The sequence below is a fragment of the Lipotes vexillifer genome, unplaced genomic scaffold, assembly GCF_000442215.2.
Source record: "Lipotes vexillifer unplaced genomic scaffold, Lipotes_vexillifer_v1.1 scaffold680, whole genome shotgun sequence".
NCBI classification, from domain to species: Eukaryota; Metazoa; Chordata; class Mammalia; order Artiodactyla; family Lipotidae; genus Lipotes; species Lipotes vexillifer.
This window is the reverse complement of record NW_006780838.1, coordinates 2,665,685-2,686,062: the sequence shown is the minus strand read 5'-3', so window position 1 is coordinate 2,686,062 and position 20,378 is coordinate 2,665,685. Positions and strand designations below refer to the sequence as shown.

At 47.7% G+C, this 20,378-nt stretch overlaps 1 protein-coding gene across 2 annotated transcripts in view; it reads left to right on the top strand.

Moving 5' to 3' along the window:
- The window catches only part of NXN (nucleoredoxin), a 143,847-nt gene that overhangs the window by 110,375 nt on the left and 13,094 nt on the right, over positions 1-20,378 (top strand). For both annotated transcript variants that reach the window (XM_007454240.1, XM_007454241.1), the window contains exons 2-5: positions 9,641-9,758; positions 11,489-11,622; positions 12,153-12,253; positions 13,853-13,959. In XM_007454240.1, the coding sequence (XP_007454302.1) occupies positions 9,641-9,758; positions 11,489-11,622; positions 12,153-12,253; positions 13,853-13,959 (460 nt within the window). The remainder of the gene's footprint in view (positions 1-9,640; positions 9,759-11,488; positions 11,623-12,152; positions 12,254-13,852; positions 13,960-20,378) is intronic.

Sequence of the window (20,378 nt, the reverse complement as noted above, 5' to 3'; positions counted from 1 at the left end):
TCACGCTCAACGACCCTTAGGGCACAGGTCCTCTTTCTAAAACAGCTGTAGTGAAGGGGAAATTCATTGTTAATCTAGTTTCAGAGCTGCTGCCCTGGGAGGGCTTTGATTTCTCATAAGCTGGTGCAGGTTCCGATCAGCCCAGCCCAGTCCACTTGTGCCTCTTCCTTGATCTCACTGGTCCATTCTCTGTGTTGCCTCCAGACAGAGGAGAGCTGGGGAAGGGAAGGGATCAGAGACACTGTTAGATAAAGGGATAAGAGCTTTAATTCCACCAGCACTTGTTCTGGGTACTTTATTCTGCAGTTTAAAGAGCTTTCTGGGCCCCCAAGTCTCCCAAGGAACAAGGAAGAGTCTTGGTCATCAAGAAGCCCTTTAAACGGCTGGACTTGATTGTGTAGCTGGGCATCTAGTCTGGCTGACCCATCAACAGTGTTTCCTCTCTCCCTTCCTTCCTTCCATTGTCTTTCCTCCATTTGCTCACCATCATTTACTGAACACATAACATGTGCCAAAAGCACTGTACTTGGCCAACCGCTGTACCAGGCTGGGAAATTGGAGTCTCAGGCCAAATCACACACTGGGAATCCTGCCTCAGAAGCAAGGCTTGGTCTTAACTCTGGGGATATAAGGACAAGGGCCTGCTGGAGCATTTAGAATGGTTCTGGGATAACAACAACAACAGCAATAATAATAATAGCAGCTAACACTTATATAGTACCTAACCTGGGTCAGGCCCTATTCTGAGCACATTATATGACACATCTAATCTTTACAACAGCCCAGTGAGGTGTAGGTACTGTTATCTCCATTTTGCAAGTGAGAAAACTAAGAGAGGAGTTAGGTAGCTTGCCTGTGGTCACCAACTAACAAGTGGCCGGAGCAGAGTTAGACCTGGGCTCCAGAACCTGTGCTGAGTAACCTCTAGTGTATGTATATACTGCCTTGACATTGGACAGTGGGACAGGGGGGATTTCCCTCTCACACTGCATATATAATGGGCTTTGGTCATGTTTGGTTAGAAAGGGTAGGGACACTTTTGAAGATCTGTTTTCACATGCTGCTTCCAGAAAGGATGGTGTTGACCGTGGCCAGCCTTCGGTGGAAGGGCTGGAGTAAGGTCTGCCTGAGAAGGTTCCAGCTGACCTTGCCAAGGAGCTGGCTGATTAATCCTACATCTATGTTAGCTTTGGCTTGATCCCACAGATTTTCAGCAGCTGTTGAGAAATTAAAAACTTAGACCCCCAGTCAAGTGCAAGACCCAGTCCTCAGAATGAGAGGCAGATTCTGTGTCACCCTCAGGAGCTGGGGCTTCTCAGAAATTGCCAGGTTGAATTTCCCTGTGGCATGTGTGGGTGCTGACTAATCCCACCAGGGTTTCCGATTAGCTCAGCTTTAGAGTCTGCATTTTTACAGTTTACCAGTCCCCAGTCCCATCCCTTTTGATATTTGCTTCATTGTTCGGTGGGTCACTGTAAAAGCATTTCTGGTCGGCACTCCTGGGATGGTAGCTCCTACGGCAGTCTTGAGATCGCTAACGAGAACCTGCCACCAGGCTGAGGAATGGGAACTTTTAAGTAACTGGATAGCCCGGTTTGTCAGCCTTTTTGCTTTTGGCCAAGTCTAGCTAATATTGTCTCCTCTTTCTTTTTGTCTATTTCATCTTTGCTGCCTTGCCTTCTGTATTCTAGGCTTTGGGCATTTGCTGGGACGCATTCTCTCTGAGTTGCCTGGCCTCTGGGTAGCTATGAAAGGAGGTGGGATGTGGCATCAAAATGAACTCTGGGTGGACGTTGTGCCAGGATGGTCACTTGAGCGAGAGCAGGCATTGGATGTAAATAAAAGTTACGGGGTCTCTCCCACCTGCAGCAGTGCCGGTCAGCATGGCCCTTCTAATGAACCTGTTCAGTAGCCGTTAGCCTTTTTTGTCCTGGTGACCTGGAAGGAGCTCCTGCCCTCAATCCACCTCCCAGTTTCAGGTGCTGGGATGGGAACCGCCTGGCATGGCTCCTCTCCCTCCTATGCTCCTTGGTAGCAGACTGTATGGTATTTCACACTTCCAAGCCAGAATCAGATGTGAGGTCAGAGTTCTCTTAAAAGGAGAGAAAAGCAAAATCCAGGGTCAGTTTAAGAAAAAAAATCCAGATGCCTCTTTAAGATCTGGAAATCCGGGCTTCCCTGGTGGCGCAGTGGTTGAGAGTCCGCCTGCCGATGCAGGGGACGCGGGTTCGTGCCCCGGTTCGGGAGGACCCCACATGCCGCAGAGCGGCTGGGCCCGTGTGCCATGGCCACTGAGCCTGTGCGTCTGGAGCCTGTGCTCCGCAACGGGAGAGGCCACAACAGTGAGAGGCCCGTGTAGTGGGAAAAAAAAAAAAAAAAAAAAAAAAAAAAAAGATCTGGAAATCCAAAATGGGAGGTAGGAGGAAGAAAGTGTTGGGGGGGGAAGGCAAAGGGACCACATTAAACTGGGCCCCGAATATGTACGTGTTTTGCAGAAGGTGCTTATGGCAAAAAGACCACTTGCTACAGAAGGAAATCCCTGTTTTCTGAGGAGTTTTATATGCAGCCTAGGCAGTTGATTGATTAACTTTAAAATAGAGTTGACAGGAAAACATTTTTTGAAAAGGATGCTGACAAGACAAGGGGGAAGTAAGCATAAATTTGATTCAGATATTAATAATGTGTCTCATGTGTGTAATGCTTTAGTTTTCAGAGTGTCTCCACACAACGTTACGTCGTTTAAGTTCCGTGTGCATCCTGCGATGTGGGTATGACCGTGCTAGGCCAGCAGACGTGACCTGCCCAAGGTCTGGTACCGTGTCACCTACTGACATCTACTGAGATGTCAGGGCCAGGATGGAAACCCAGGCCCTCAGAAGCCCATTTGCTTCCTCCACCACCGTTATTTCCTCCCAAGAAGAGCTTTGAGACAATGTAGAAGCACTTATGCTCCTGACTCTGGTTAAATGCTCTAATATCATACCAGAAAAGACTATGAGCTCATTTCCTAGGGATCCTTAAAAAATAAAGCACCGTTAGTGCTCTGTCCCGGGTGGTTCTGATCTTCACCATCCTGAAGGCAAAGGGATGAATTGGAGACCACAGGCGGTACCCAGCTCTGAATAAGTTTGGGAAAATGGAAGCTGCATATAGTGAGATTTTAACCTCCCACCCTTCACCATTGCATCATCTTCGAGTTTAGGTAAATGCTGGTTTTTATTTGATTTTTCATGACAAGAGTAAAGATGGGGCAATATCATAGTTCTCCCAGTTGAATCAAGGTTAAGCCATGTACTAAAGTGAACTCTTAAAAGAAGGGGGTCTTTTTCTGGGGTCCATAGACCTCTTGGAGTCAGACAGGTTCAATAATCTGGCTTCAAAGAAATCACGAACTCTATGAAATTACACACAGACTTTTTTGTGCATGTGTATTTTCCTCTGGGGAAAGGATCTATATGTAGCTTTTATCATCAAAAGTGTCTGTGAGCCCAAAATGGTTATGAAACCAATGTTTTAAGAGGCCTTTTTGAAAACCTTCAGTGGACTTGAGATGTCAGCCACACTTAAAGGTACAGAGGTGAATCTTGGTGATCATTTCTTTAAGCTCGTCTCCAGTTGGTATAAAAGAATCATCAAAGCAGACCTGTGTGACTTTTCTAACATAAATTGACATGGTTGGAATGATCATTCTTATGCCTTCTGCACAGTTTCAGAGCAGAGTAATCGGGATGCTAGAACCTGAGACAGATAGTTCCAAGCAAATCTATAAATCACTGATGAATGATATAAGTTCCTAAATAAATCACTATCATATAAAATTAGGCCATGATATGTTAGTCTACAAAAGGATCAACTTTTCAGCATCAGATGTGAGTCTAGAAACATAATTTTTTCCCACTAACCCAGTGGACCTTTACTTGGAAACAAGGTCTAACAACAATGGACAAAACACAGCCATGACCTCCTGTCTTCCTTGAGATCCAGTGGGAAAGAAAGGGGAGGCTCTCGAGGGAGGGAGGAAGGTAAGGGTCACAGGGGTTACAGTTTCTTCCCTCTGTAAGGAGGATGTTGGGAAAAAAGAAATATCTGTGATGATCTGAGGTAGGACAAGGGGAGGGTGTTATAGTCCTTCTGCCTACTTGAGGGACCCAGAAAAAATTGAATTCTTCCTTATCTGTTATGGGGGAGGGGACAGCACCTCTATGTTTAGAGTCTTAAAAGGTACTACACTAAGCAGGCCTCATCCTCAGGTCCTCCTCTTATGACATCAGCTGGGGGATGGTCCTGACTCACACTGAGTGGCCCAGCATTTAGGGGCTATGTTGCCCAGGTACCATAAGTAGCCCAGCATTTAGGGGCTATGTTGCCCAGGTACCATAAGCCACCATTCCTCAAAAAATATCTAGCCAAGAGCCAATCACATGCTTATGTTTCAAGTATAATACGGGTGCCTACATTCAAACTGCTCTATTACAATCACATTACATCTGCCATCTTTATACTTAAAGCTCACAGGCTGCAGTTTCCTTTAGGAAAAAGACTAGCTACCAAAAAGCTTGTTGTTACAAGATGCCATTTGCTTGTGAGAGTCCCAAGTCCCTGGGGAGATATTATTATAGTGATCCCTTAACAATACACGTGACCAGGGAAGATTTCTTCTATGAAGGCAAGGATGGTTTAACCGTAGAGTGGTTACTAATGAAATATACCACAAGTCAAAAGAATAACCTTAAAGTAACCATCCATTCCTGATAAAACTTTTTTTTTGTTTTTAATAGATCCATTGTTTTATTTATTTATTTACCCTTGGCTGCGCTGGGTCTTCGCTGCTGTGCGCGGGCCCTCTCCAGTCGCGGTGAGCGGGGGCCACTCTTGTTGCGGAGCACGGGCTCCAGGCGCTCAGGCCTCAGTAGCTGTGGCACGCGGGCTCAGTAGTTGTGGCTCGTGGGCTCTAGAGTGCAGGCTCAGAAGCCGTGGTGCACGTGCCTGGTTGCTCTGTGGCATGCAGGATCCTCCCGGACCAGGGCTCGAACCCAGGACCCCCGCATGGGCAGGCGGACTCCCAACCACCGTGCCACCAGGGAAGCCCTTTTCCTGATAAAACTTTTGTTCAAAGTGTTAAGGAAGGCTATTTTTTAAAAATTGTGGTAAGATAGACATAACAAAATTTACCATCTTAACTATTTTTAAGTGTACATTGCAGTGGTATTAAATATATTCATGCATGTTGTTGTGCAACCATCACCACCATCTATCCCCATAACTCTTTTCATCTTTGTAAAACTGAAACTGTACACCCATTGAATAGTAACTCTTTCTCCCATCCCCCCACCCCCTGACAACTACCATTACAATTTGTCTTTATGATTTTGGCTACTCTAAGTACCTCATTTAAGTGGAATCATACAGTATTTGTCTTTCAGTGACCGGCTTATTTCACTTAGCATATGTCCACAATGTTCATCCTTATTGTAGCATACCCTTCCTTTTTCAGGCTGGATAATATTCAAGACTGTTTTGTTGAACATGTTAAAGGATATCTGTCTCAACGCAATGGCTAATATTACATATGATAGTAAAATATTACAGATATATCCATTATAGTCAACTAGAAGATAAGGATGCTCGCTACTTAATATTGTTCTGGAAATCCCAGCCAGAATAGTTCTACAAGAAAAGGAAATAAGTAATATAAATATTGAAAAAAGAAGATGAAGTTGTTTTTATTTGCAAATGGCATGATTTTTTTATTCAGACTAAAAACTACTTTGAAATGTGTATAGTTGACCCTTGAACAACATGGGTTTTAACTGTGTGGGTCACTTATACACAGTTTTGGTGTTTTTTTTCCATAGTAAATACTATATTACTGCACTATCTGTGGATGGTTGAATCTACAGATGTGGAACCGAGAATATGGCGGGCCACCTTGAGCATTCCAAGATTTTGGTATCTGCGGCAGGTCTTGGAACCAGTCCCCTGTGGATACCGAGGAATGACTGTATATTTAAAAATTAGCTGTTTTTACAATTCCATCTTTCCATGACCTGAATCGCACCTTTTTGCCTATTCAAGGACTTTGCTTCTACACGTTTCCTTTTCATCAGTTTTCTTCTTTCTCTTCTGTATTATTTCCAGTTGCATATATTACAGTGTCTCCCATCTTTAAAATATCCTCCCTCTGACCTCATCATCTGACCTCATTTTTCCAGCTACAATCCCATTTCTTTGCTTCCTTTACAGCAAAACTCTTAAAGAGAGTTGCCTATAGTCACTACCTCAGCCCCTTATCTGCTATTTTCTCCTCTTTTTATAACGTTTCTTCTTTGTGTTATTCTCCTCTTGATGTTTCACGTGTTGTCAGGACGACTTGGACTTGTCTGGGTCCCAGGCCCATTGTAGGCATGTGTGCTGGACAGAGCTGTGCCCCGTCCTTCCCTCTTCATTCCAGTGTGTCTGTCAGCTTCACCCCTGCACTGACTCCTCCCTGACCCCCATCAAGGTCATATGTGACCATTGGTGCCACATCCACTGGTCAGTTCTCTGTCCTCATCTTATTCAACATCTCAGGGCATTTGACACAGTGGCCTACACTGTCCTCTCCAAAACACTTTGCTCACCTGCCTATTGGGACACTGGAGTCTCCCTGTTTTCCTGTGTCATTCATCACTCCTCAGCCTGCTGTGGGTGGTACTCGGCTCTCCCCTGGGGTCCCTTTTCCTCTGTAGCCGTGTCTTCTCCTTGGATGACCTCACCTGGTCATCCAAGGCTCTAGGATCCTCACAGATACCAAAATCCGCGGATGCTCAAGTCCCTTATATAAAATCGCACGATATTTGCATATAACCTATACACATCCTCCTGTACACTTCAGATCTTTTCTAGATTGCTTACAATACCTAATACAGTGTACATATAACGTAAATAGTTATACCTACAATGTAAACGCTATGTAAATAGTTGCCTGCGCTTGGCAAATTCAAGCTTTGCATTTTAGAACTTTCTTGATTTTTTTTTCCCCCCAAATATACATATATATTTTTTGTGGTACGCGGGCCTCTCACTGTTGTGGCCTCTCCCGTTGCGGAGCACAGGCTCCGGACACGCAGGCCCAGCGGCCATGGCTCACGGGCCCAGCCGCTTCACGGCATGTGGGATCTTCCCGGGCCGGGGCACGAACCCGTGTCCCCTGCATCGGCAGGCGGACTCTCAACCACTGCGCCACTAGGGAAGCCCTCCCCCGAATATTTTTGATCTGCGCTTGGTTGAATCCGCAGATGTGGGACCTGTGGATATGGAGGTCTGACTCTATGCTTAGAATAAAATTCCGTTATTTTTACACGTCTACAGGGCCTTGAAGATCTGGTCCACGACTGCCCTTCTGACCTCATCGTGGCTCCCCTCCCTGACTGTCTGGCTGCGTCCACTATCACCTTCCCCATTCAGCCTCCCACCGTGTGCACGTGACTTGTTTCATGTCATTATCTGTGCTCAAATGCCATTTCTTCAAAGATGCCTTCCAGAGCACTCACTAAAACGTGTACCACTCCCCGCAGTGTGCCTTCGCTCTTACCCTGCTCTGGCTTCTTTTTATTGCTTACAAGTGCCTGAAATTATTTTTCTCTATATATTCTTGCTTATATTGTCTGTCTCTCCCACTAGAATAGAAGCTCTGCAAAGGCAGCCACGTCATCTGCCTTGTTCTTTCTTGTCCCTTGGGCTGGCACATAGTAGGTGCTCAGTTAATATCTGTTCAATGAATTGCAGCACTTACCACTTGTAAAAAAAACATCTTGGGAAAAACAGTGTATTTATAACAGTGAGATAGATGTGTATCTCCTAAACATCAGTAAGTAAAAGAAAGATAAGCAACAAAAATGAGCATCATTTTTTCCTATCAAATTGGGGAAACTAATGGTAGTGATAATGTTGGTGAGAGTACCAGAAAACGGGTGCTCTCATTTGCCGTTGGTGGAATATAAAATTGTCTAAGCTTTCATAAGTGATGAGTCATGGGTTATTTTTATCTCAGTTTTTGTGGTTTGCTCTGTTTCCCATTTTTCCCAATAGTTACTTTTCCCCCCAGTAGTTACTTTTGAAATCAGAAAAATCTGATAATCTTAATCCCCCACCACCCCAACTTTTTTTTTTTTTTTAACCTGGCTGGATCCTGGTACCAGCAAACTTGTAAGGCTAATCCCAGTGGGTAGGATGGTCTTGTTTTGTTGTTGAACCTCTTAAGAGTGTTTAATCTGAATCCTGTATCGGGTTTCTTGGGAATAGTGCAAAATCGGTCACTGGAAACTTTATGGGCAGAGTCACCCTTGATCTGAGGTCCTGGCTGGTTTGGGGAGCCCAATGGAAACGTGAGACTGGGAAAAACATGCAGCACTAAGCGGGGCCCACCCAGTGAGAGATGGGGTCCCACAACCCTTCCTGCCAAGACCCAGGTCTCCATAGGCTGGGTAGGCCTCACATTTCTTGGCAGATACCCTGCCCAACTCCCTGGCTGCTTGGGACTGAGTTAAAACAATGATCACAGCCACCCATGCCTTTTCCTCTGCTTTATGCAGCTGGATTTTTGATGCCTGTTTCCCTCGACACCTCCATACCCTATTGTGCCAGTGCCCACAGGGCAAGCCCCTCCTGTCTGGGCCCCAGGCCCCCAGAAGGGAGGCTCACAGATGAATCACCAGTGGGCCATCCTGCAATCTCCCCTTGTTTCTTTCTTTTCTGGAGGTGCATTGGTAGTTCAACATTTCATTTCTTTACGTCACTTTCTGGCCTTGGCAGTTCAGTTCCAGAGCTCTCAGCGGCCCACCTGACTAGCACCACCCAGACGGCCAGGAGCTTACAAAGGAGCCAGCACACACTCGGCTGCTAGCCCTGGGCTGTCGCCTTCACACTTTCTCAGCCTCGGCTCTCAGACCCTGGCCCTCTGACAGCTGGCGCAGCTGACTGCAGGGACCTGCCAAGGACTGGGGATTGTTTTAAGTGGCACAGGGAAATGAGGGTTGGGGCTGGCTGAGGATCGTGCTTCCCAAGTGTTTGCAGGCTGAGTGGCACACATTTAGAGAGACTACCTATATTTCGGTGCATGGACCTGGTGAAGTGGGGAGAGGGGCCGATTTTAACTCTTGGTCACCTGTTGAATGCCCTTGTCCCTTCTCCCTTGGGGCCAAGGGGACACGGCCAAACACCTGCCTGCTGATAGGGTGGAGAGGCACCAATAAAAAGCCTCCCTTCCTGCCTTAACCACCTGGTGGAGGTCTGACTGTATCTGAAAGATGCCTGATCCATCTTCATGTTCGTGCTTCTTAGAGACAGTGCCCACGGGGGAGGTAGGAGAGAAAAGCTCACCCAGGGCGAGTGTGGTTCTCCGTCGGCCTCTGCTGTGACTTGAGCCTGCGTGTGGCTCTGACTTGGGGTCCGCTCCACTGTCTCAGGCCGCAGGGACAAGTGGGATTGTAGCTTCTCTTGCCCCTTTTGCCCAGCCAGCCCTGCTTTCAATCAGTAATTCATTTAATCTGTACTTTCGTGTTTTCCAGCCTGTCTACCCCTGAGGCCCAAGAGGCTCCGAAGAACTCTGCAATTAATCTGGTTTGGATTTAACCACCTTCTTTTACTTTTCTTCTTATAGCTTAAACTTTGGAACAAATATCGAATTTCCAACATTCCATCACTAATATTCTTAGACGCCACCACCGGGAAGGTCGTGTGCAGGAATGGGCTGCTGGTGATCCGCGATGACCCAGAGGGTAAGACCTTGCTTTGTCCACCCATACTCCCTGCTCTACCCCCCTGCCCTGCCCTCCTCCCTGTTGGTAGAGAGTGTATAAAGGAAATATATGAGTGTGGGTTTATTTGGCTAGAGAATATTGTCTTGATGAAATTACAGTATTCTCCAGGTCATGGTTAAGATTTTTACGGAGATCAGAATGTCCCTCATGGGGGCTTTAATTCATGGGCCAGTGGAGATGGAATCTGAAAAAGGAAGTTTAGCTTTGAGGGCTGAGGAGGCCATTGAGAAATGGCTTGAGCCCAGATTCCGACTCCTAGTGCTGTTTCAACGGCAGCTCTCACCTTCACAATCAGAGGCAGGCTGTGTGGTTTCGGGGGTTTTTTCTCATTAAAATTTTACCATAGCAAAGTCACAATCTCTGCATTGCTCTGCTGGCCTGGCGGTGAGGGCCCCTCAGTTCTTGGGGCTGCTCAAGTCCTAAGCCTTGGTCTTGCTGACTGGTTGGGTGGCTGGCTGTGCCTGGCTGGCTCTCATCACCCTGCTCAGAGGCTGTCCAGGGCCTGTTTCTCTCCTTCTCTCAACCCCCGCCCCCCAACCCTGTGCACTGGAGTCATAAAAGTCATAAAAGTGTTACAAGATCTTCTGTCCCTCACTTACTGATCCAATTGGAGGATTCAACCCGGGTCACAAATTTTCCCAGTAAAAATTTCACCTGCTTCAAAGAATTGTCCTCAGTAAAAACCAGGGCAGGTAGAACCAAGTCTTTACCTTCTGAAATGTAAACACACACACACACACACACACACACACAGACACACACACACAGACAGACAGACAGACAGACACACACACACACACACACACACACACACACACACACACACACACACACACACCCCACTCTGAAGCTTGTTAAAAACCCAGCTTCCCCGCCTCCACCCCCAGATTTTGGATCCATTTGTTTCAGGGTGGGCTTGGCCACCTGCTTTTTCAGCCAGGCTGTGCTTCTTTCTACCTCCCATCCTCCACCGGCCCCAGGCGATTTTGAGGCAGTGGTCCCTGGACCACCCTGTGAGAAAACACTGTTCTGTTGAGTGGGGGAGCATATCATTTGCTCTTCCTGCCTGGGAATTACGTGTCACCAAAATGTCAACCATCTGGGTTGAGTGGTTTTAGGCTTTCCTTTCAGTAGACTGAAATTCTCATCTCACTTGGTTCCCTGGGCCCCAACCCAGACCAGCTGAATCAGAATCTCTGGGGGTGGGGAATTTTACAATTCCCCAGCTGATTCTAAAATGCAGAGTTGAGAGCCACTGAGAGTCCAGGGCTGGAATTGAAGAAACTCACGGTTAATACCCAAGGCAGTGATTTCCCAACTGTCCCATCATCACAATTACTCGGGGAGTCGTTTTGCTTTGTTTTGGACATGCATCTTCAGCCTTGCCCCTGAATCCTGAGACTGGGGGTGGGGGGGTGACCTGGGCTTCTGTACTTTTCAAAAGCCCCCCAGGAGATGGGTCCTGTGGTCATCCAGGTTCAGGAACCATTGCCTTGAAGGTAGGTAGGGCTCTGCCGTGAATGAGTCCTGCTTTTATTCCTGCTTTAGCTGCGGATTCTATGGATATGTTAAAAAATACTGTTTGGTGATAAAGTCATGCTCTGCAGCCCTGAGGCCTTTTGGGTCAGAGGCCACGAGGAAGAGTCTTAACATTCTCTAACATTCTCGCTATCTGTTGCCTGTTTCAGGTTTGGAATTCCCTTGGGGGCCTAAACCCTTCAGGGAAGTCATTGCAGGGCCCTTGCTTAGAAATAATGGGCAGTCCCTGGAGAGCAGCAGCCTGGAGGGGTCTCACGTGGGAGTCTATTTCTCTGCACACTGGGTGAGTGTTTGGTCCCTCTTTAGTCCAGACAGAAGGGAGCAGTGATGTCACCACCAAGACCAGCTGGGGTTGGCTTCTGGAGGTGTGACTGCTCAGGTGTCATTTCCCGGCATCCTTGCCTTCTCCTGTGCCCGATGCATTGCTGGCGTGCTGCAAGTGTTTATTGTGATGAATGATATTAGCAGCAAGAAAACGACTTCTTTGCACTGGCCTAAAAGGGTAGTCCTTCCCCCTAAAAAATAAATAAATAAAAAGAGGAGTCCTCCTAACCCATTCTGACGAGGCTCCTCCTGGGCCCCGGGGGAGCTCGTTTTAACTGCTGCCTGCTGGCATCCAAGTGGATGGGGCAGGGCCTGTGCTGGATACGCGCCATCATGAGAGGCACGTTTGTTTCTGCCTCTTCCATAAACTGGAACCGCGATCCGAATCCTGCTTGGGTGTTGCTGACCTGGCCTCTATGGGCAGGTGGCTGGGAATTGGGAAGGAGAAGGTGCTACGTGAGGCTGCAGGATCCCACTCATGTCTTCCAGTGTCCACCCTGCCGAAGCCTCACCCGGGTCCTGGTGGAATCCTACCGGAAGATCAAGGAGGCGGGCCAGAAATTCGAGATCATCTTTGTTAGTGCAGACAGGTAACGTGTGCTGGGGAGAGTGGCGGTGCATCTCCCCTTTTCTCTAGGTGGATGTCTCTTGCCATACACATCTCGCCTCTTTAGCTTAGAGCTTGGGGGATAGGGATCAGGGAAGACATATCTGGGATGATTATCGCAGGGACAGATACATTTCATATTTACTCACGTAATTGTCTGAAGGGGAGCCAAGAAAAACCCATCCTTGCTGTCATTATTAAGGGACATCCCAATTCTGGCCTGGGGCATTTGAGATTAGCATGCATTTTTTTCTGATTAGTTCAGCTTTGTGGATGGTGGTGAGAGGATGTGGAGGGGGGAGGATGGAAAGAAAAGAGCCGGAGAATAATGGAATGTGGCATCTATCCTAGCCGGCTCTGCAGTCATTTCTCTTAGCTCTGGCCACGTGCTTTTTCTAGGGGCTCTCCTCAAAACAAGAAAAGACATTCTTCCTGGAGTACATCAGGGCCTTTTAGCCTCAGTCTCCTCTGTTTCTTGCCCTCTTGCCGGCTTTACTCATCAGTGACCTTCCTTCATCTCAAAACTCCAGCCCCAGTTCAGACCGAGCCACCAGGTGTTCTGTTCACAGAAGGGTCTCTGAGATGGCAACACATGGAGGGCCTTGTGTCCACTGTCGTACCCTTGATGTCTGCATGGTGCTGTCCTCAGTTTATTGGCCCGTGGGCCCTGCCCCACTACACCGTGCCCCCCCCACCCCCACATGGAGTGGGGCAAGCCTGAAGGCATGCCACAGGGAGGAGTCACTTTGTTAAAGCCTTAAAAAATATCAACTTGGGAATTCCCTGGAGTGGAGGTCCAGTGGTTAGGACTCCGCGCTTTCACTACGGAGGGTGCAGGTTTGATCCCTGGTCAGGGAACCAAGATCTTGCAAGCCTCGTGGTGCAGGCAAAATAAATAAGTAAATAATAAAAAACGTCAGCTTTATTGAAGTACAATTTACATACAGTGAAATTCATACACTCTGGATGTCCAGTTCAATGTATTTTCACTAATGTATGTACCTGTGTGACCAGCACAGTGAAGGTGTAGAACATTCCCGTCAATTAAAAGAATCCCTCGTGCCTCTTCTCAGTTAATCCTCACCCCCAAATCCCAGCCCCACAGATCCCCGGATCTGCTTTCTATCACTTGATTAGATTTATCACTCCTAGAGTTTCTTAGACATGGAGTCGTAGGTATATGCTTGGTTAAGTGTCCTGTACGCATCACTGTTATGTGCACAGATTACAAACATTGCGGGGAATGTGGTATCTGAACATGTAGACTCCTCATAAAAGTAAGACCTGTCAGTGTTGGAAAAGGAGAAGTTAAGGGTGAGCTGAATGTGTAGGGTGCAGAGAAGCAGGATGTTGAAGTGGCCTGGCATTTCAGTTTGGCGTCCACCTGTTGTGTGGAGCTTTGCTTTGGGGTGTGCACTGGAATGGGTAGGACAGTGTTCTCCTCTGGCCTGGTGTCCGAGGAGCACGATCATTAGAAGCCCCGGCATCTGTAGAGCCCTGGGCACGACTTGGTGGAAGGTGGGGAGGACCCAATGGTGGTGCCTTGGGGGTAATAGGGCTTTGTCTCCCTGTGTGTCTCTAGGTCAGAGGACTCATTCAACCAGTACTTCAGTGAGATGTCGTTGCATGCAGTTCCCTACCCCGACGAGGCCCGGCGGTCGCGCCTCAACCGGCTGTATGGAATCCAAGGTAGGCCTGCCCAACTCATGGGCTCCTTGGAATCCTGCTCGCTCGTCTGGGCTCACCACCTCTTTGGCTTTCCTTCTAGAGGGAAAAGAACATCTTTATTTCCATGAATGTTCACATTCTTTAGCATCTTAAAAAGATGCGGTGGATTTTCAGGTATGTAGATTATCCCTCATTAAAGCCTTTTTTTTTTTTTTTTTTTTGAAAATGCTTGTCCCAGTGGGACAGCTACGTCTCACCACCCGGCCTAGTGGGTTCTAATGTGGTTGGGCTGTGGAGAGCACCTGCCCAATGACTCAGCCAAAACCCTATCCCAAGGTGCTTTCTGTCAAACAGACCTGAGGGTGACCTTTGGTTCTGTTACTCAAGCTCCTTGAGTCTCGGTTTCCTTATCTGTAAACTGTGCATGATGTATCTGCCACAAAGAATCGCTGGGAGCGTTAATAGGATAATGCAAATCCCATACTCCGCACGTTCCTGAAGTGTCATAGTGACGGCTGCGGGGGTATTGCCTTTTAGGCAAGAAAATTGATTTCCTGAGAGTGTTGAAAACTTGGACTTGAAATACTAATCATGGTGTTTTTCAGAAATAATGATTACTAGTGAGACAATCTGTGTTTTTATTCTTTATTATGTGAATACCTCCTTCCCAGCCTTCACCCAGCCAGGTTTATTCTTGGTGGCCTATTAAGAGTTAAATTCATTCTCTTTGTATCAGTGGTACTAGGGTCAACCCTAGACAGATAACAGCTAATATTTGAGTTCTCAGTGTCTTGGTTTATAGGAAGTGGAAAAAAAAAAGACAAATCAAGATCTACCCACCAACTCCACAGCTTGTGGGGGAACTCATCAGATTCTTTAACCTTTTTTCTTCACCATTTAGAGTAAGCATTTGGCTTTGTTAGGAGCTAGTTTCAAAAAATTAATATTTCATTTAAAATTGGTGATTCTCAATTTCAAATGTGCATAAGAATTCCCTGGGGATCTTGCGAAAATGCAGATTCGAATTCAGTGGTTCTGGGGTGTGGCTGAGATCCTGCATTTCTAGCAAAAGCCCCCAAGCGATGCCACTGCTGCTGGTCCAGGGACCACACTTTGGGCATTAAGTCTAGGTCTATTAATCCTTTGAGAATTTTGGAGCCTTACGCCTCCTACTAATAAAAAAGATGAAAGCAGTTTTCTTTCCAAGCAGAAGTGGAGAGACATGACATGGTTTACCGGTCCAGAAGGACGGGTACCAAGTTGGTTAATTTAAAGGAGATGGCCCAGGAGTATTTCCTTCCAGCACTCTGCTTGCAGAGAGCCTTAAAGCATGTGTGCCTTGGGGTAGGAGCAGTATTGCTTGAGAAAAGTGATGATCCTAGGCCAGTCATACTAAACAAGGGTTGAATTGCCACTTGGTGGGGATAAGTAAAACTTCATGTCTCTCAATTCACTTATTCATTCATTCAACAAGTATTTGCTGAGGGTTTACCCCCCTACTGCTGACTGCCCTTGAGCAAGTTACTTAACCTAACTTTTTTCAGTAAAATTGGGTAGTTTCACTGTTGGATACAGAGTAGGCACTTAATATATAACTGACTGACTTAGGGGAAAAAAGGGAAATATTTGATTTTACAACCTAAAAAAGATAAACTTTTGGATGTCAAAAAGCTTACTAACAGAAAGGCAACTAACAGTATTAATAACACATGTGGCAAAGAATCTATATCCTTCATAGAAAAAGAGCTCTTTCCAGATACCAGTCCAAAAAGAGAGATAGACAGACAATTTAGTTGAAAATATGTACAAGATATGAGGTGGGGGGCTTCCCTGGTGGCGCAGTGGTTGAGAGTCCGCCTGCCGACGCAGGGGACGCGGTTTCGTGCCCTGGTCCGGGGGGGATCCCACATGCCGCGGAGCGGCTGGGCCCGTGAGCCATGACCACTGAGCCTGCGCGTCCGGAGCCTGTGCTCTGCAACAGGAGAGGCCACAGCAGTGAGAGGCCCACGTACCAGATAAAAAAAAAAAAAAGATATGAGGTGGGCAATTCACCTGATGCATATTGTCAGAATGGATAAGAAAAATATTCAGAATAATTTTCATTCATGATTTACAGATTAAAACACTGAATTTGTGTCTATCACATTTGCAAAGAACTCTACTTGCCAAAAAAAGATAATCCCCAGTATAGGAAAGAGAGCAGGCTGCTAGTGGGAATCTAAATCAGGACATTTCAAGGAGAGAAATTGGCAATGTACACCAGAGGCCTTAAAAATCTATAAAACCTTTAATTTCAGAATCCCACTTGTAGGAATTTATGTTCAGGAAATTACCCTCTAGCACCCAGCAAAAACTGAACTTCTTTTGCAGTTGGAGGTGCATTTTTGTTTATTGTTTTTTCTTTCATCTTTCGTATACTTTGGATTTCATCACAGACCACAGTTCTTTCCTTGCTTTAGCCCCTAGAAAACTCAGAGCTGAATTTGTAGCCACCTTTAGCAGTTTTACAAAGCTGACCATTTCTCTGCGTGCCCTTGACCCTAGCTTGGTTTTCTTTTCCTTCCTTGTTTTCCTTTCAGTGGGATGTTTTCATCAATTTTTTATTGGATTATATCATGCACTTTTTAAGCAGCCTCAAATCCTTTTTGGAAAAAAGCTGGAGTAGATTTAAATGCATAGGATTCTATTTCTTGAGCTCCAACTAACCACCGATACTGTACACTGAGCTTGGTGGGGAATAAGAAACCAGAAGAGTGTCCTAGTGCTGCCCTTGAGTGGGCAAGATGGGATTTACATTGGGAAATAACTACAGTAGGATGATATCTTCTGAAGAACTAAAAAGTGTTGGTCAAATAGGTGTCACTTTGTACAAGGGCTCAGAAGACTGAACTTGTCCCAGAGAGCAGAGCGGGTGCTGGGCTTCACTTGGCCACTCTGCTCAGTCAGGCAGGCTCTCTATATGGAGGCATCTTCTTTCCAAACACACGTCCTCAGTGAAGCACAGCCTTTTCCTCTCTGAGGAAGGGAGTTGCCCTTTCTTGGGGGTGGAGGCCAGTGAGGTGCAGGTCATATTCTAGTGGTCGATGCTAAGGCCCTGAGGTCACCTGAAAGTAATAAATTACCAAAGGACAGTCTATATCATGCATAGCCAGTTTGAGGGTGGGGGTTTCTACCCTCCCTGTGCTCTGTGAGATGCTTCTTGGGGCCCTTGTTGGCGGGGTAGGCACAGAATAGCAATCTCCTAAGGAGAAATCACAAACCCTGCAAGATTCCACACAAGTTTTGGGCACACAGCTGAGGCTAGAAGGTACCCTTCTGTCAGACATTGGCAGGGCACGAAAAAATTAAATTGATCGTGGGACTTCCCTGGCGGTCCAGTGGTTAAGACTCCGTGCTTCCACTTCAGGCGGTGTGGGTTCTATCCCTGGTCGGGGAACTTAAGATCCCGCATGCTGCGTGGTGTGGCCAAAAAAACAAAAAAGGGAAAAAAATTAAACTGATTGTTTTCTGTCTGCCTTCAGAGAGCAGAGAAGGGAACTCTCCTTTTGGATTCTCCAGCTATCGACATGTAAATATTACGGCAGTAGGAGCCCTGGTTGCTAGGTGTGGCCCAGACAGCCAGGATGCGGGTGACCACAAATGAGCAGGAAGAGAATGGAGAGTTTTCAGAGATGCATTCATTTGGCTCAGTCTCTTAAGGCCTGGCAGTGTGAGGATGAGTACATATGTGGTTCCCAGACTTCAAGGAGCCCTCAGCTGAGAATCAGAAAGCTGATCTGGAGAGGCCCTGTGCCCAGGCAAGCAGCGGCCGGGCAGCCATACAAAAGAACCCAGCTCTGGCCAGCAAGTGTCCTCTGCAGCCCAGCCCTGCACCTGGCCTGTCCCGCTGCTCCTTGTCTGCTGGCTCCACAGTGTACAGTCCCTGCCATCTGTACTAGTCCCTCCTCAGCTTGGACCAGCCTGCTTTCCCAGCTCTCTACCTCCTGCTTCCTCACTCTTGGGTTCTTTCCCTGGCACAGTGTTTTCTGCCAACTGCTCACTTGATCACTGACCACTTTGGCTAAGCCTTAGGAGTCATTCCTGCAAGCAGCCTGTCAGACATTGCTGGCTGGCCCTGTGAAGCCAGAGATGCACTAAAGCACGGTGAATCGAGAGTGTGGAAGAGCCACACAGGATCCTTTTCAAGGCAGCATTTAATGAAGGGCAGACAGTGGAATAGTCTGAATTCACACGAGACTCTGGCTTGGAGCTCTTGAGCCCAGAAGGCTTCCTGGAGGAGGTGACTGTAGAGCAGAGCCTTACAGAATGTATGGGATTTAGGTAGAGGGTTTGAGACATTCCAGGACAAAGGCCAGAGTAGGATGTCCATGGTGTACTATAGGGCAGACTGGGTAATAAGGCTGGTGATGCCACATCACAGAAGGCCTTGAGCACCAGGCTGTGGTCCTTGAACTTGGTGCTTTGGGTTTTGGAGCTTTTTGAAAAATATGGTTAAGGGGAGATCAGTGCAGTAGTGACATGTAAGCTAGACTGGAAGAGAAATCCCAGAGGCATGTTATCCTCTGATATTTCTGATGCACTCACTGAGCTCCCACTGTAGCCAGACCTCAGGCTGTGGCTCACGACAGGCCTACCTTTGGGGAGAGAGAGGGAGGCTGCTCCCTTGGGCTCTAGGGCAGGTGGCCCAGGCAGCCTCTGCCTCCTTCCAGCCTCACAGGGTACTTCAGCTTCATGGCATTTTTTGGGTTCCCCGGTGCATTAGTTGTTAGTAAGTTCTTTGGCAGCATTTTCCATTGATCTTACCAGTCAGCATCCCACTGCATTTGACTACCAAAATATAAGGTAGAGAAAATCCACAGCCTGTTCTAGGGGGCGGGGTTGCTGAGAAGACGCCTTTGCAGCCTTGCACAGGCCGGACCGGGAGCAGAGTGATGGGGATGTGGAAGGGGCTGGCTGGGCACCCGAGGTCCCGGGGCCGTCACTTTCCTCCCTGTCGGCATCTCCCATGGCCCAGACTCCTCCCCTGGGTGAGGGTCTCTCTCCTCAGCAGACCTGCTTTAGTGGGGGTATGGCCGGCTCTCCTGAATTCCCTCAGTCTCCCTCCTCGCCACCATGAAGCATCTTTTACAGCATCAGGTCCGTAACTCAGAATGTCTGTGTGTCTCCCCATCCCCTTTCTTCTTTCTTGCTCAAATAGAGCTCCCATGTCCTCTCCAGGTGCACCACCCTCCCAGCACCTCCACATGTTCACCAACCTGGAAGCTCTCTGAATCCCATCATTTTGGGCCCTTTATGGAGGTTTCACTATGTAGGCATGAGTGGTTAAATCACTGGCCATTGGTGATTAACTCAACCTCCAGCCCTTCTCCCTTCCCCAGCTCTTGAGGTCAAGGGTGTGGAGCTGAATGTTCCAACCTTCTAACCACGTCTCTCTGGCGACCTAGACCCGTCATCTCGCGAGCATCCAAAAAGACACTCACTCTTACCACTTCCATTCCAACAGTCTTGGAAGCTCTTGTGTCAGGATCCGGGACTAAGACCAAATATTATAACAAAAGATGTTCCTATCACCCCAATCATTCAGGAAATTATAGGGGTTTTAGGAGCTCTGTGCCAGGAGCTGGGGATGAAGGCCAAATATATACGCCTCATTATGTTACAGTATCACGATGTGCACGTACACGCACTCCATACATATGCAGAGTCAGTGGAGGGTTCCACTGTCTCTCCGGTCTTCTGCAAATCCCGCACGGCTCTATCTGGGAGAGCTCATGCTCCCTGCTTGACTCCGTGTCCCGGTCTCTCACCCACTTTCTGTCTCCTCCTGAACGTTTTGATGAGGGTGCTTTCACAGAGCAGTATGAGGTACCTTCCCCTGCCCGCACCCAAGCTGAGCCACCTCCACCTGGCCTGTCTTTGGGCCTTATAGTGTGCAAATGACTTCATCAGACCATATTGAGGCCCATGAGGGCAGAGCCGCTCTGTGTCACCTGGACAAGCTTGGGTAAGAATGGGCAATGCAGAAGAACCTGGAATCCTCTGAGCACCTTGGGAGCTGGGCTCAGAGTGCCCCCGGATTTTGAGTATCTTCCAGCATCCCGAGGAGGCCATGCTGCCACTTCGTTCAGGTGTCCATCCAGGTGGTGGTGGGAGAGTCTGGGTCTTGAGGCTGTGCCCTCCAGTCACCCCTTTCAGAGATGGCAGGGCCTGCTGCAGGCCTTGAGGAGGCATCTGCTCCCAGGCTGGTTGCTGGTCCCTCGGGTGCTCTGGCCTGAGCCCAGGCCGTGTTAGCTAGCAGTCTTCATGGGGCCGCTTGAGTTCACCAAAGCCTGGCATGTGGCCTCCAGCCACTTCCTTTGCCTTGGGGAGTAGCTGGGTTGGCCTCCCTCCCCCCAGCGCTTTGTGCAGACTGGGGAATTTGTAGCCCTATAAGCTGCTGA